At 44.7% G+C, this 17,268-nt stretch overlaps 1 protein-coding gene across 2 annotated transcripts in view; it reads right to left on the reverse strand.

Annotated features, from left to right (window-relative positions):
• The window catches only part of BDP1 (BDP1 general transcription factor IIIB subunit), a 1,097,554-nt gene that overhangs the window by 1,030,416 nt on the left and 49,870 nt on the right, over nucleotides 1-17,268 (reverse strand). For both annotated transcript variants that reach the window (XM_069224223.1, XM_069224213.1), the window contains exons 6-7: nucleotides 8,450-8,580; nucleotides 6,038-6,132 (exon numbers count right to left, since the gene is read on the reverse strand). In XM_069224223.1, coding sequence (XP_069080324.1) covers nucleotides 6,038-6,132; nucleotides 8,450-8,580 — 226 coding nt within the window. The remainder of the gene's footprint in view (nucleotides 1-6,037; nucleotides 6,133-8,449; nucleotides 8,581-17,268) is intronic.

Raw genomic sequence — 17,268 nt, forward strand, 5'->3', positions numbered from 1 at the left:
TGCAGCACTAGAAATAACCTGCGTGTAAGCAGTAGTGTCTTCTGGTGGAGAAGGTTTAGAAGGGTATAAGTCCAGGTCATTGCTAGGAATGGGATCCGGATCACAGAGATCCTAAGGATCAACCGTATCACCATGAGAATATTGTGAATGAGTTGGTGAAGGCAAAGGTGGTGGGCTAGTGGGTGGTGGCGAAAAAGAAAGTGGGGGAGAAATATGGATAGGTAATGGCTTCTCCTTCTGTTCATAAATATTTGCTGGTGGTGGACCAGTGTTTAAATGTTCTTGAAAGGCCAACTTTCTCTTGGTCTGTAGAGGAGGTGCAGTAATTATTTTGCCAGTCTCGTTATGGATGTGAATTCTTGATTGTCTTTCATCCAGATCTCAAGGATAGGTTGTATCTCAGTGTCCTCAGAAACATGACCAGAAGGTCTATATGACTGTTCATCCTGTGATTTTGAGCTCTCTTGAAGATGGCTCGAAAGTCCTTGCTCTTCCGAATAAGAAGGCTTTTTCAGCTACGAATATGATAGTTTTTTTGGGCCTGAAAATACAGCCAGTTGTTTCAGCTCCAAAGCAGGGCGACGAGGCTTCGACTCCGAGGAGTGAAGACACTTGCTCGAGTCAGAAGTTGAACTTTTGATGGACTTACTCGACTCTGATATCGACCACGGAGAGGCCTTCTTCGACGCCGAACCCGAAGGTCAGTCGACAAGAGTGTTTTTTTGGGGCGAACCATCGCTCTCTGGCAGTGGTGTACCCAAGGCCTTTGAGAACTTTTTATAAGTGGGCGTAGGGGCAGACGTACTCGCGTGCCGACTGACAGTGATAGACCTATCTTCTTCCGATTCTGCTTCGAAGTCGGTGACTCTGATGGTAACCGCCGTCAGCGCCTGTTCTTACCCCATGGTGTCGAGATGTTCTGTACTTTTCAATGCCATTTCCAGTCTTCTGGCTCTCCGGTCAGGCAGGGTCTTTTTGGATCGACGGGTCTCGCAATCCTCTTCTCTGTGATCGGGAGAAAGACACAGATTACAGACAAGGTGTTGGCCTGTGTAGGGAAATTTCACATGGCATCGGTGACAAAATTGAAATGGAGTCTGACGTGGTAGGCCCGAACAGGCAGGAGTCGGGCGCACGCGCCCAGAAGGGCGAAATTTAGTCTTCGAGTGTACTATCGGTTCAAGGTTAGTTGGAAACGCGATTGAAACAATACCGACGAACAAGGAAGTTTTCTAAAGTTTTCCGAATCAAAATCTCGGAGCTAGAGGAAATACGTCCGAACCCAACAGCGGAAAGAAAACAATCTAACAACAGAGTCAATGCCCATGTGCAGTATGACAGCGAGGAGGAGTCACTCGATCCCGTGACTCCGAAAAGACTTCTTCGAAGAAAAACAACTTGTAACACTCCGAGCCCAACACTAGATGGCGGAATAATGCATAGCATGTGTATCTGCAGCTACACATGCCACCGAACATATATCTATCTATCTATATATGGATAGATAGATATATATCTAGGGTGAACACTACTGGCTGAAGATGCCTCTTGCATCCTCAGAGGCCACTTGTGATACACCAACTTATCTCTGTTCAGCTAGTCTGTGCTGACATTCAGAGATTCTGCTAGATATCTGGATACCAGAAACATGTTCTGCAGATTCAACCACCTCGGGGACACGGGCCTACAGCACATGATCCAGTACCCCCACTCTAACCTGCTTTTTGCAGTACCACAAGTATGTTGAGTTGTCCCTGAGGTCCAGCTCCCTCTTGATGGATGGCAAGAAAGCTTTCACATCAGGACAGATCGCCCTAAGCTCCAGGGTGATATGTAGTTAGCTCTCCTCCAGATACCACAGTCCTCAAATCTCCACATCACCAAGTTGATCCCCTGACCTTAGCAACAAGGCCTCTTTTGCAACTGTGGAGGACGTCTGGGTGGAAATGGGTGAGTGCCCTGCCACAGGTTAGCCTGGAGCTCATCTGCTACCACAAGGAGGTTCTGAGCAGCCTCCTGCGACAGCTGAAAAGCGTCAACAAGGCAGCCCTGATGCTGGGCTCGCTGAACCCTGCCCACCTGGAGGACAGAACCAGGGGGAAGCTAGGAATCTAAGCCACCTCAGAACTGTCCTCCACGAAACCCACGATTTAGCTTGAAACATCAAGATTATATCCAGAATGTCCTGGGCTCATTGAAGTAGTGGAAAGGTTGTGAACTTTACTGAATCCAGAACTGCCCCAATAAAGATAAGCCTCTACGAGGGGTACCGGTTAGACTTCGGCTCGTTAATGGAAAATCTCAAAGGTGTCAGAAATCTGGCCACCGTCCAGAGGTAGTCTAGGTCTGCATGTGGTGAGCCTACCTTTAGACACCATACAAGGTTACATACAGAATTGCTGGTAAGGGGTACTGCATGGGAAGACAATTCACATAGGGCACATGTAGGAAGTTGGCTCTGTATGTGCTATTTCAAAGTAAGGAATAGCATGCACAGAGTCCAAGGGTTCCCCTTAGAGGTAAAATAGTGGTAAAAAGAGATAATACTAATGCTCTATTTTGTGGTAGTGTGGTCGAGCAGTAGGCTTATCCAAGGAGTAGTGTTAAGCATTTGTTGTACATACACATAGACAATAAATGAGGTACACACACTCAGAGACAAATCCAGCCAATAGGTTTTGTATAGAAAAATATATTTTCTTAGTTTATTTTAAGAACCACAGGTTCAAATTTAACATGTAATATCTTGTTTGAAAGGTATTGCAGGTAAGTACATTAGGAACTTTGAATCATCTCAATTGCATGTACACTTTTCAAGTTATTCACAAATAGCTATTTCAAAAGTGGACACTTTGTGCAATTTTCACAGTTCCTGGGGGAGGTAAGTTTGTGTTAGTTTTACCAGGTAAGTACAACACTTACAGGGTTCAGTTCTTGGTCCAAGGTAGCCCACCGTTGGGGGTTCAGAGCAACCCCAAAGTTACCACACCAGCAGCTCAGGGCCGGTCAGGTGCAGAGTTCAAAGTGGTGCCCAAAACGCATAGGCTTCAATGGAGAGAGGGGGGTGCCCCGGTTCCGGTCTGCTTGCAGGTAAGTACCCGCGTCTTCGGAGGGCAGACCAGGGGGGTTTTGTAGGGCACCGGGGGGGACACAAGCCCACACAGAAATTTCACCCTCAGCGGCGCGGGGGCGGCCGGGTGCAGTGTTAGAACAAGCGTCGGGTTCGCAATGGAAGTCAATGAGAGATCAAGGGATCTCTTCAGCGCTGCAGGCAGGCAAGGGGGGGGCTTCCTCGGGGAAACCTCCGCTTGGGCAAGGGAGAGGGACTCCTGGGGGTCACTTCTGCAGTGAAAGTCCGGTCCTTCAGGTCCTGGGGGCTGCGGGTGCAGGGTCTTTTCCAGGCGTCGGGACTTAGGTTTCAGAGAGTCGCGGTCAGGGGAAGCCTCGGGATTCCCTCTGCAGGCGGCGCTGTGGGGACTCAGGGGGGACAGGTTTTGGTACTCACAGTCGTAGAGTAGTCCGGGGGTCCTCCCTGAGGTGTTGGTTCTCCACCAGCCGAGTCGGGGTCGCCGGGTGCAGTGTTGCAAGTCTCACGCTTCTTGCGGGGAGATTGCAGGGGTCTTTAAAGCTGCTCCTTTGGATAAAGTTGCAGTCTTTTTGGAGCAGGTCCGCTGTCCTCAGGAGTTTCTTGTCGTCGTCGAAGCAGGGCAGTCCTCAGAGGATTCAGAGGTCGCTGGTCCCTTTGGAAGGCGTCGCTGGAGCAGAGTTCTTTGGAAGGCAGGAGACAGGCCGGTGAGTTTCTGGAGCCATGGCAGTTGTTGTCTTCTGGTCTTCCTCTGCAGGGGTTTTCAGCTAGGCAGTCCTTCTTCTTGTTGTTGCAGGAATCTAAATCTTTAGGTTCAGGGGAACCCTTAAATACTAAATTTAAGGGCGTGTTTAGGTCTGGGGGGTTAGTAGCCAATGGCTACTAGCCCTGAGGGTGAGTACACCCTCTTTGTGCCTCCTCCCAAGGGGAGGGGGTCACATCCCTAATCCTATTGGGGGAATCCTCCATCTGCAAGATGGAGGATTTCTAAAAGTTAGAGTCACCTCAGCTCAGGACACCTTAGGGGCTGTCCTGACTGGCCAGTGACTCCTCCTTGTTATTCTCATTATTTTCTCCGGCCTTGCCGCCAAAAGTGGGGGCCGGGGCCGGAGGGGGCGGGCAACTCCACTAGCTGGAGTGTCCTGCGGTGCTGTGACAAAGGGGTGAGCCTTTGAGGCTCACCGCCAGGTGTTACAGTTCCTGCCTGGGGGAGGTGTTAGCATCTCCACCCCGTGCAGGCTTTGTTACTGGCCTCAGAGTGACAAAGGCACTCTCCCCATGGGGCCAGCAACATGTCTCTAGTGTGGCAGGCTGCTGGAACCAGTCAGCCTACACAGATAGTCGGTTAAGTTTCAGGGGGCACCTCTAAGGTGCCCTCTGGGGTGTATTTTGCAATAAAATGTACACTGGCATCAGTGTGCATTTATTGTGCTGAGAAGTTTGATACCAAACTTCCCAGTTTTCAGTGTAGCCATTATGGTGCTGTGGAGTTCGTGTTTGACAAACTCCCAGACCATATACTCTTATGGCTACCCTGCACTTACAATGTCTAAGGTTTTGTTTAGACACTGTAGGGGTACCATGCTCATGCACTGGTACCCTCACCTATGGTATAGTGCACCCTGCCTTAGGGCTGTAAGGCCTGCTAGAGGGGTGACTGACCTATACTTGCATAGGCAGTGAGAGGCTGGCATGGCACCCTGAGGGGAGTGCCATGTCGACTTACTCATTTGGTTCTCACTAGCACACACAAGCTGGCAAGCAGTGTGTCTGTGCTGAGTGAGAGGTCTCCAGGGTGGCATAAGACATGCTGCAGCCCTTAGAGACCTTCCTTGGCATCAGGGCTCTTGGTACTAGCAGTACCAGTTACAAGGGACTTATCTGGATGCCAGGGTCTGCCAATTGTGGATACAAAAGTACAGGTTAGGGAAAGAACACTGGTGCTGGGGCCTGGTTAGCAGGCCTAAGCACACTTTCAATTGTAAACATAGCATCAGCAAAGGCAAAAAGTCAGGGGGCAACCATGCCAAGGAGGCATTTCCTTACAGCACATATATGCTTTTCCCAGACAAAGACCTAACAAAGTTTTCTTACCCAACTAAAATACTGGATCGTGGCTGGAGGAAGGTAACAGTGCATGATCTATCGAGACATGGAAGGTCCAATGCTTTTTGTGACTTGACAAACCTCCAAGGGGTATACACACACATTAACATATTTGCATACTACTAAAATAATATTTTTTGGACAGGTAAAATCCTCATGAATATAACAGATAGAATGTACTAGAAAACAAGTGTATCGAAAGAGAATGGTAATGGTAATACTAAGCCACATTATTAAGCCTATTACTACTTCATGCCATTGTTGATCAATAAATATTGCCTTAGACAAATAAATCTTGTTACTGCTTGGGGGTGCTACTGATGCCTTTTACTGTCTGGGGACAATACTGACGATCGTCACTGTCTGGAAGCATTGGGGCTTGCTACTGCCTGAGTCCAACTATGATAATTATTGCCTGGCGCTGTGGATTGTTCATTAGTGACCGGGTCCATTGATACTCCTTAAGTGTCAAAATTACTAGACATTGTTTTAGTTTCTATTTACCAAATGTCCTTGGGGTTACGATCCAAGGAGAGACTTCCTTTGATATTAATAACATGCTAGTTTTGAAACTATGTTTTGTAGAGAAACTGACTAAATTAACTTTCCTTAAGGAATTTCCTATGTAAAATAAAAACAGGCATTTATCTCTTCCATCCAGACTAGACCGTACTTGTCACCCCATATGCACCAAGAACGGAACAGCTATATCAGCATTATAAATATTTTGTTTTTATTCCTGTACAGTTTCCTACATCGAGACTAATAAAAAATGGATAATTTTGCTACTGCTAAAATGAGGTATAAGTTGCTTTAGATCTGGGAGACTTTGTTTTGTTTTTTTACCTTAATTTCTATGCGAGCTCTGTGAGGAAACAGTTGTCCAATCATAGAGAAGTCTGTTCCAACCATGCTGATGGCCAAAAAGAACATGTCTGTTTCTGTTAAATAAAATAAAGACCAAAAACATTATAATCTCAGTTACAAATTAATGGTGAGACAGCAAACAAAGCTTCACAGCTTACAAGTACAAACATCCAGAAAGATCTGTGATAGTCTTGAGGTTATATTTCACACATGGGGGACATATACAAGCTAGTGCTAATTTGACCACTATCTGGCTTAAAAGGTTTGCCTTTGATATGAAGTGTGTGGTACTGCCGATTTTAAAGATCTTGCTCCTAATAAAAAAACATGTTTCGAAGAAAAAAAAAATTGGCCTGGATGCTCACAAACACAACATTTCAACCACGCCAGTTTTCAAGGCAAGTTTACTACGAACCATACCATTTCTTGCTGTTTGCTCCAAGTATGCTATCGTTTGTCATCCTCAACTTTGTTGAAGGCAAGCAACTGTGATGAGATAGGGCCCCTTTTCATTAAAAACTAAGAAACTAGGACAGTGTGGAGTGCTTGCTAATGCTGGGTTTGTTAACATAAAAAGTGAAGGAAAATCATAAAACATGAACTTGGTAAGACTTGAGGCTAGAGCAGCTGATGGCAGCAGGCTTTCTGTGGCATATCGGTACACCTCATGGGTCAGGTGCAGTTGAGCACAAGTCATTTTTTGTTCCACCTTGGATGAGTTTCATACTTGTATTTCCCTTTCCTTTTATTGTTTTATTGTTAGTATTGTGTTTACAAAAACCCATCCGTCAAAAGATTCTCCAATCTTTCAACTCTGCTACTATCTATAGCATTTGGGCTTCACAAGAAGTTTAGATACATGACAATTTGTTCTTAAATATGCCTGCACAAAACTCATATCGGGCCTCATCAGTGTCATTATTTGTGCAATTTAACTGTGACTTAAAAAACTGGGGCAATATACCTTTAACATCAATGACACTTATGTTTTGACAGCAAATAACCTTGTTAATTTAGCGCAAATAATGGCTAGGCTTTCAATGTAGGTAAGGTGTTTCTTTAACACTGTTAAGCTCTGGTATCATCAGCAGTACAGAGTTATTTGATCATACTGCAGTATGTTATTACCACCTACTATATAAGAAACATTGAAAAACAATCTGTGTCCCATATGTGTTTATTGAGAGCCCACTTGTTCAGAATACCAGATTGTAATCGCTTTCCACCATATCCACGTTGACAAGTTCTTGTTTCAAATAAAAATCTATATTTAAGAAAACAAGATTGTTTCTATCTGACATGACATTGCTTAAAATTAACTTAAAACCAAGCCAGTATCGTAATAGTAATAAATTGAAAGATGACTTAACTCTCACCAAAAGTAAGCTAACTGATATGACCACACTAAGAGGCACAAAGTTATTCATGCACAGACAAACATTACTCGCAAATGAAAGCAAATAAAGTTTAATAATTAAGAGATCATAAATGGCCTTCGGAAAAAGATATATACTCAACAATTTGAATTTGTCAGACCCACCGGATGCACCTCATCGTCAACCAAATTAGCAAAACATTGAAGATGCTATTTTTACTTGCATGCAAGTTAAACTCGTATAGATATATCGCTATCTGCTAGTGTCATGCTGTATCTAAGCTTCTAAGGCCTACCACCATTTAGAGTAACCATTGACTGCTCAGCATTACTAGCCCAGCAGAGTCAATTATCTGACGGAAGTAGCTTGGCTAATCAACTGGAATTCAACAATAATGGTAGCACAGGGGTAGCAATGGTACATTACCAACATACAGTACTGCCCAGTAACTTCCGACATCACAAAAAAGTATTCAAACCTTTCATAGTTCAAAGTGGTGTGTAAAATATATATCTTTTTGATACGGTGTTGTCACAATCTCTAGCTTTTCTCAACTACAATTATTACTGTGCTAGCAGAAAGAATTCCATTTGCTTGAGATAAATCTTAGTTAAAGCAGAAAGCCTATCACCTACGCTTTCAGTAGCAAGAGTAACAAAGGGCATGAGGGTATGGTCACACTAATAAAGACCTGACAACACTGATATGATATTCAAAAACTGCAAGGATACTCTTCGATTTCATGACCCACACAGACACATATGTCAGGACAAGGGACAAAAAGGAACAAACAAACTGAAGCAAAAAGCATCAATGTTAAATTCAGCAATTTACAGATTGTGTGATTGTTTTTTGTAGTAAGCAAGTGAGTCACTCGTTTTAGTTATGAGCCTGCGATTGAAGTTGTATGCTGATGAATTTGTAATTCCAATTGGTCACAATTTACATACAAGTGAATATCAGAACACCCAAAGCTCTTTTAAAACTTCACATGACAACAAAAAAAGCCTCTAACCTTTATTTGACCAAGGCTTTGAGTAGGAACTTTTCCTGAAGCTAGAATAGGTGGTAGTGGAGCCGCGTTCGAAGATTGGGTCGTTTTCTTCAACAATAGGCCCTTTTGCCCTTAACACTTCTACAGTTAAGCTGAAAGAAAAATAGTTTTTGAGTAGGTTCAACTGCTATACAACCAAAATACATTTTTACAATTTGGGGAAAGGAAAAGTGCAAAAAATAACTACTAAGGAGCTTGCTGTTTTAGAGACACTTTTTTTTTTTTTTTTTTAATCATTGGGTACGGCATTTTAGTTAAGCAAATAAAACATAAAATTGTGTGCTCTGGATGAACAGTTGTAAAAATACAGTGCAGCTGCCAGGTAGCAGTTACAAGATTTTCCATAAGCCTTATAAAATATCATACTTTCTGTACCACTTTATACTTACATAATTGGGGGCTACATCATATTTGGACTGATTAATATTTTTCTTAACAATTCCCTCCATTTTTCAATTTCATGAGGCGGCTTAGGGTAGGTGCAGGCTTTAAACATATGCTACTCACTCATGCGCATCATTCCACCACTTCACCAGGGAAGGGCCTGTGTGCTGCATGTAGTATTTGACCACACTCCTCCGGCCCAACTATATACCGAGGGCTTAAAACTTGTATCTGATTTTTCCTTCCCTGCTCATCTCTAAACTAAGAAAGGAAAGTGTTACTCACAATACAATTCGTTTTCAGCAGGTAGATATACATGATGTGCATAGTTCTTCCATCTAACTTTGGGCTAAAAAGAATTTAAGGTTCATGTGGCTTATACGCAGTGCACATTTTAGCAATAGCTTCCATCCATTGGGCAAGCATCAGTGGGTAGGTGCAGATCATATGGAAATAGTCAGCATGTTGACAGCCAGTGTGTCGAGAATCAGCACTCTCTGGGTATATTTTGTGAAATACAGCACAAGTCAAATGGAACCCATGTAAAAGTTTATATTGTGTGTATCTAGCATTGTTTACACCTTCTTAACAACCTGCAAGGTCATTTGCCCTTCAACCTCAGAAATCTCCTCCCACAATCTGGGTCTTATTTGGCCTTCATCACGAGTGAACAATGAGTGAAGTGGGAAATGGCAATCTACCATAAGGTGTCTGTATACCACCACAATTCCTTGAGAACTCCATGTACGGTCAGTAAGGCACCTAGTACACATTACTTTCTTGGTTTCAAGCTCATATCGATGTTGACTATAACAGGCCTGCATATACTAATAAAAACTGAAGCGCATTTGTGGGAGGAGGAGGCAGCGTCCCGTGCACCCAGGGCAGGAGCCCTTTAAAAAGAGTCTTGCGCTCCCGCTAATGCGGGAAGCGCACTTGTGTGAGGAGGAGGCGGCGTCCCGTGCACCCAGGGCAGGAGCCCTTTAAAAACAGTCTTGCGCTCCCGCTAACGCGGGAAGTGCACTTGTGTGAGGAGGAGGCGGCGTCCTGTGCACTCAGGGCAGGAGCCCTTTAAAAACAGTCTTGCGCTCCCGCTAATGCGGGACGCGCGCGGGTGGCGCCCGGGCCAAGGGCGGGCCTGTCCTGCACCCGTCGGCGACTGGAGGAGGCTGGGCCATACTATTTAGCTTCTGGTATTGGCATCGGGGCCGGTGACCAGCGTTTGACCAGCGTTTGAACCCACCGCCGTGAGGATAACACACCACTATAGGTGAGCAGCATCTGTATCTTTCTGACATTTTAGCCTCTTCAGCAAGACCCCATTGGGTGGTAACTGGGGTGGCAACAGGGGAACAGGGGAGGCAAAGTGCTTTCAGCAAAAAGCTGACCAACAATACCTGCTATATATAAGGAGCCCAAAGAGCCAAGATGGGCAGACGGAAGGGGGGGGGCACCCTTGGAAAAGGCCGGTAATAACAAGACCCTAGACGGATTTCTTCAAAAAGCGGTTGGAGCACTAGAAAAGGAAATTGAATTGGTGGAGCGCCGTCTAACTGCCCCCCCATTGACGGCAGTAAATTGTCCATCCTTATCCCCACCGCAAACTCCTATACATTCCCTCCATCCACCCGACCTACAGTCTCCCCCGGCTATCCCCCCTCCAACTACCCAAGAGTCTATTGTAGAGTCCCAGGACAATGCTATACAGTCATCAGAACCCACTCAGCCACCCTTAGGCAGGTCTCTACCTAATTCTGACCAGAATACAAAAGGCAAAAGAAAACGAGGAGAGGTAAATTTAAGAAACAAACGGGCCCGCATTTTGAGCTCCCCCAATCTCGGTGCACCAACTCGGAATAAGGACCCTACATTAACTCAATTATCTACTGTTGATCATTCAGTCACTGATTATATAATTGAGCACTTAAAAGTCGAGTTTTTTTAAAAGGCTACACCCTATAGCAATTTGCCTACAAGTCATTGAAGAAAAACTGGAAAGCCTCATCAAGCCAAAGCAGACAATCACTTCTCTCTCACCGGACTTGCAGCCTCCCTGCCAAATTTGCCCCTCGAGCCTACCAGGCACCAGCGCAAGCAACCTCCCCCTATCACTGGGTACGGACCACAACCCTTCAATGAATTGTCCTGATCTTCTGCACCAACCAGTGAGGGCTCCAACTGACAGGCTGGCCATCGCCTCAAAGGACAAGTGTACTAAGACTGCCACCCCCTTTCCGAGGGGGAACGGAGGAGTTGTTTCCTCCAATAACATGGGTTCAAAACCCTACAAAGATATCCTTGATCAGAACTATCCACCATTAGATCAGATGTATAGAGATGAAGGAACCATTTTGAGAACTTTACATTTACCGCCGGAATCATGCCCATATGTCCTTGTTATCACAGGCGTTCCTAAACTTAAAACCAACATTGTCGAATCATTCACCGAACTGAAAAACAAGGTCATACATTGGTTACACAGTAACGCCAGATTTGCATTTCATATGGTACCCTCAATATTAATGGTGAGAAGGGTGGGTTGGGTGGCTCCACTTAAGAACCCCAGAATGGGGGATTGTATAGTTATCAACTTTGATTCACCCACCCTTGTCCAGCAGCTCTCCCTAAATGTGCACAAATCTAACCCTCTAGGGCAGTGGTTCCCAAACTTTTTCACACCCCGGCTCCTTTGACCTATTGGCCATGTTGGCCACGGCTCCCCATTATGTTTTTTTTTTTTGGGCAGTTGGGGGAATGTAATCCCAGCCTCGGGAGTACTTCCATTTTTAGTCTGGAAAATAATTGGGATGAAACTGATGAAGGTATTATATTCATAGATGTAACAAAATAAAAATATAACAGTTGTTTAATAAAAAAAATTAATTGGTTAAGTGAGAAACAATAGAAGGGAAACTCTGAAAACTGGTGTCTGCATATGGAATCATGGGTGTCCAAATTACTAAAGAAATTCCACTGGTGGATTCATCTTTAGATTAGCACTTGCTTCATAAATCAAGAGATTCTTCTTTACCATCTACAACTAAATTAGGGCCTAGACTACTGGACTGTGAGGGAACTATGCTAGTGTGTGTGATACACTATCCATCCTTCCCTGGAGACACTCTCTCTCCTTCCTTAAGTCTTCACTTTGCCATTTACTTTTCTATATGTTCTTTGGCTCCCTGGCCTAGAATGTTGCTTCTCATTCTACTCTCTTTCAATTTACTAATCCATTGCTCTCTCCCTCTTCTCCATTCATTCTTTCTCCATTCTTTCATTTTGCCTTGCCTTCATCAATCTGCTTCTCTAGCTTTGCTTTCCTTTATTCTGTGCTCTTTCTTCTTTTCCATATGTCGCCTCTCTCTCTTTTCTTTCCTCTTCCCATCTCGTCATGACAGTGTGTGTGGCAGTATGATGATGAAGTACTAGTTTACTTGCAGTGCACTTCACTATTGCCTGTTGCCCAAGCCACTCCGAGTTGGAAATTTTTAAATCCCAAATGAAAAGCCATTAATGAGCCAGAGCTGCATTGATATTTACAATGCATCTTCCTTCCTAGGAGCTTCTTTATTGTTTGAATCAGAAGTGTTATACAAACTCATTCAATAAATGAAATTGTCGTCCTGTCATGCTTGAATCGATCTCACTATAGGTCTCACAAGAGTTAAATTTACTTTACTCTGGAAAGAGAAGTCCAATTGTTTTTTTAGAATCAATTGGACACAGTTTACTATCTCACAGTCAACAATAAAGTAAAACCCTTCTGTTGAGGTTACTATTGAGATCGCTGGAGTGTACAGTGACTTTACAAACTTCATAAAAGTGGATTCTGTGACAAAAATGGGCATGGTCTGGTACAAGGAGATCAACTGTGGGAATGCTTGCAAATTGAAGAGTTTATAGGGTTGCATGGATGTCACCAAATTTCAGGACCTACCATTATAAACTTAAAATTGCATTTATGTACTAAAGATGCTGGATAAAAAAATATTTAACTTGCTCTAAGTGCTCTACGAATACCAATCCAACCACATCAGTAAACAGTAGTTTCTGTGCAAAATTCCCCAAAGGAGACTGTTTGCTTAAAAAATATTACATCATTACAGACAACAATCATGACTAAGACCCTCACATATTCACCAACTACCCTGTTCTTCAAAGGTCTCTGGTCACAAAAGGCAGAGCCTTGCTTACATTCCGTAGTTTTTTTTAAAGCTCCCAGTGCAGAAGATCTTCCCACACTGATTCTTCCTCCCATGAAAATGCTTAGCATGCTTCAGGACTTCCTGCACATGCCAGAACCGGTCCTGGCCTGTTCTCCGTATCCAACCTGCACAAACTAAGGAACACCATGCTTGGGTCGGCAGTGACTACCTGTCAACAACTTCTTTAACCACTTGAGGGCGCTCTAGGACAAAATTAAAGATCTGCTACAACTGCGTTTTCTAATTGTTTAGTTTTATTTTGTCCGAACTGGCCCAAGGGCAATGGATAGCTCAGTGATTCCCAAACTGTGTGCGGCGCCTCTGGCTCGTTTTGACGGTGCACCAGGGAGCCGCGGCGCACAGATTGGGAATCACTGCTCTAGGGGGTGAAGTATCTTTGTGCAGACTTCAGGCTTTCTACCCTCAAACATGTCTTATCAGCTACCAAGGGGGTGCAAATCCCACTTAGATGTTCTACTAGCCTCCAGTTGCAGCCTGCCCCCAGTCAGGACGCAGCTCCCTTTCACCATCTCTCTCTGAAATTGACTGACTAGAAATTAGCCCTGTCCATGGCCCACCTAAGTCTCAAGGATTTAGAAATTGGGACAAGAATCATCTTACACCCTCACTTACTGAAACACAAGGAATAGGAATAGGCGGTCCTGAGGCCGATCAGACTCTTACTGCAGATATCAGAGGTTCCACACTAATCTTTCCACCAGCCCAGCCAGAACCCTCTAGGATTGAAAATAGTCCCTCGTTCCTCCTCTGTGACCTGAACATGGAGACCTGTACTTGGGGAGCTAGCAAGGAGGGTATGGCTTATGAGATCAACCCAGTCCCGGATTTAACAAGTACCAGCAACCGCAGGTTTACCCCGCCTATCCGGGTATTTGAACTGACTATCCCAGGCCCCAATCCAAGTGGGGCGAGTAACATTATGGGTGATAACGCAGTAGAAAACCTAATTGAGGCCAGCCTAGCTATGATGGAAAGGGGTAGTGAATCTCCCCATGGCACCACATCTTTAAGAGGGTACTCCACGGCCAAAGCTGCCGACAATAAAATAGGTGGTCTAGACACAGTCCTTAGTTGGAACATTGCAGGGCTGGAGAATAAAATGGGCATCCCGGAATGGGGCAAATTTATAGATGAACACAAAATATGCCTCTTTCAAGAAACGTGGGCATTGGAGACCAAATACAGAATTGGTTTTAAAAGCTATTGGGTTCCAGCAAGCAAGGCGATTTCTGGGAGACCTTCAGGCGGGCTGCTTATATGGCTTAGTTGCTCCTTCAAATGTCGGGTTGAAATAGTAGATATGGGCTGCCCTGATCCGATGGGTTTATCTTTACCATCACTTAAGGAGAAACCGCTTCTAATAATTAACATCTATAACAGGAGCTTGGGCAGTAAATAGGAGTCAGACGCTCTGACTATTTTGGATAGTTTTCTCTCCTGCAAAACCTCCTCTCACTATATTCTTATCGCAGGGGATCTTAATACCACCTTTGAGCCCTACCAGTTGGCCCAGGAACTATATAAAGATGAGGATGCTTATTGGGGTATCCCCCAATTGGTGTCAAGCAAAAGACCGAGATTGAATAGATTATCACTTCAACTTGTGGACATTACACTGGCACATGGTCTTCGGGCCTGTAACGGTCGCTCCCGCTCAGATGTTGATCTCCATCCTACATTTAGGCGTGGAGTCCAGAAGAGCCAGATAGACTACATTTTGCTCGATATTCGGTTGTGGGGCCATATGGCTGACATGAAGATTTTAGAACACGAGGAAAGTGATCATGAGCCATTGATTTTATCGGTTAGGGGCCTACTACCCTCACTTGAAGCTCCTTGCCCCAAGATTAACGTACAGCAGCTCGCATTGATAAACAATAGACGAAATGTCAAATGGGAATCTGTGAGTACTGACCCAGGTACTATGATATCCCTGTATAGCCAGTTGGCTGACCACATGCCCCTCCTTTCAGGAGATGGTGAAGGGCTTATAGCAGCCCACACACTATTATTCAATTCCTTAAAACATCTTTTTACCAAAGAGTCGGTTAGTAAAGGGGGAACAAAGTGTAATGCAGGGTGGTTTAGCCCTGCATCCAGGGAAGCGCAGCACAATTTATTGAGAGCTCTAAGAGGGGGCCAGACAGAGCATATAAGGCAAGCAAGGAAAAATTATAAACAGGAACTCAGCAGGGCCCGCAGGAGATGGGATGAGCTCAGATGGGCTTCCCTTTTAGAGTCTGCAAAAGCTAAAGATAATTCGAAATTTTGGAAACTGGTGGCTGACACTAGTGAAGAACCTAACCGCCTGCCTGGTGCATCAATACTCTCTGTAGAGTGGATAGATCATTTTGGCCGATTATACTCTGGGCCTCCAGATGTTACCACCAGTGAATTGAACCATATTATGACCCTTGAGTCTTCCCCAATCAAATTCACTCTGGCAGAAACTAAGGCTGCGATTGTTTCACTGAAATGTGGAAAGACCCCTGGCCTTGACAAAATCCCAGGCGACCTGTACAAGACAAGCCCGGATATATGGGCCCCATACCTGAACTTGGTCTCTAATGCAGTAGCTGCATGAGCACCTGTCCCAAGCTGCTGGAAGGGAGCGGAGATAGTTCCCATCTTCAAGAAAGGCATTCCCTCTGACCCTGCCAACTACCGTCCAATCTCCTTACTTGATAATTTCCAAAAAGTTTTTGCAAACCAAGTCCTGCTACACCTTGAAGAATGGATTTTAGAAACCAATGCCATCTCCAATTTGCAAGCAGGGTTTAGGCCAGCAGTCAGCACCATAGACCAGGTCTTAAGATTTCTAACAATCAAATGGAAGACAGTGGAAATAGGAGGGGGCAACCTGTTTGTGGTCTTCATTGACCTCAGAGCCGCATTTGATCTGGTCCCCAGGAACCAGCTATGGTTGACATTAGCCAACATGGGCATCCCAAATGGTCTTTTGAAACTTATAGCCCGATTACACGAGAACACCTATGCTCAAATCAGGAGTGGTAAGGATGGCGATCTAACAGCTCCAGTCGCCATCGAAAGAGGAGTTAGACAGGGCTGTGTTTTTTCCCCTACCCTTTTCCTCCTATATATAAACAATTGCATCAACTATCTAGCAAACTGCACTAATGACTCCCCTAAGCTTGACGGGAATAAAGTGCCATGCCTGCTTCATGCGGATGACACTATCTTGCTGGCCAAAACACCCATGGGAATCCAAAATCTGGTCAACCAGTTTTGTGCATTTTGCTGTGATTACGGGCTGGACATCAATGCTAAGAAAACTAAACTTATGGTATACAGTACCCTGACCAAGAAGTTGAGAGCAAATATAATGATGGATTCAGTTCCTTTGGAGAGGGTAACAGAGTACGACTATCTGGGTATCAGACTATCAGATAATGGTAGCTGGGATGCAGCCATAAGAAAAGGGGCACTCATTATCAAACAAAGAAGCAGAGTGTTAGCACGGAAGGCTAATACTGTAACAAGTTCCCCACTGATTCTGATCTCTGAAATCTATAAAGTTCAAATCCGTGCTGCTGCCCTGTATGGAGCGGAACTCTGGGGGTCATACAGACAATTGGATACTCTCCAAACCAATGAAAACAATTTTTTCAGACATATATCTAGGTTGGGGAAGGGCACACCGGGCATAAATAGCATTAAAGATACAGCTAGTTTAATGCCTCTCTTATACTGGGTCCGACTTTGGAAAACGGAAGAACTTGAGCCCTTCAGAACAGCAATTAAAGATCTTATACCACCATTTCAGGGATGGGAAAAGGTTCGTTGGCTGAGGGAGATGAAATCTGCCTGGGTTAAGTTGGGTTTCACCCATACTGGGAAAATCCTGAGATGATCCCTGCTAACGCCAGACTGCTGATTAAAGAACGATATTGGGGAAAAATCCACGAGGAGTCTTTCCATCGCAAAGGGCCAGGTCGGCTGACAGCAGAGTTTCTCCTGGTTAAACACGAACCTCGGCCCGAAAAGTTCCTGGACCTCCCCATACCAGCACGTGCCCGAGCCTTATTTCTTCAGCTCAGGTACGGAACACTAGCAGTGAACAGCTTCACGGCCCGCTGGCCGACTAACAGTCCCATGTCTGACAAATGCATAAACTGTCACTCATGCAAGGAAACTCCTGAGCATGTTCTA

Source organism: Pleurodeles waltl, chromosome 1_1 (assembly GCF_031143425.1).
Source record: "Pleurodeles waltl isolate 20211129_DDA chromosome 1_1, aPleWal1.hap1.20221129, whole genome shotgun sequence".
In the NCBI taxonomy this organism is placed as follows: domain Eukaryota; kingdom Metazoa; phylum Chordata; class Amphibia; order Caudata; family Salamandridae; genus Pleurodeles; species Pleurodeles waltl.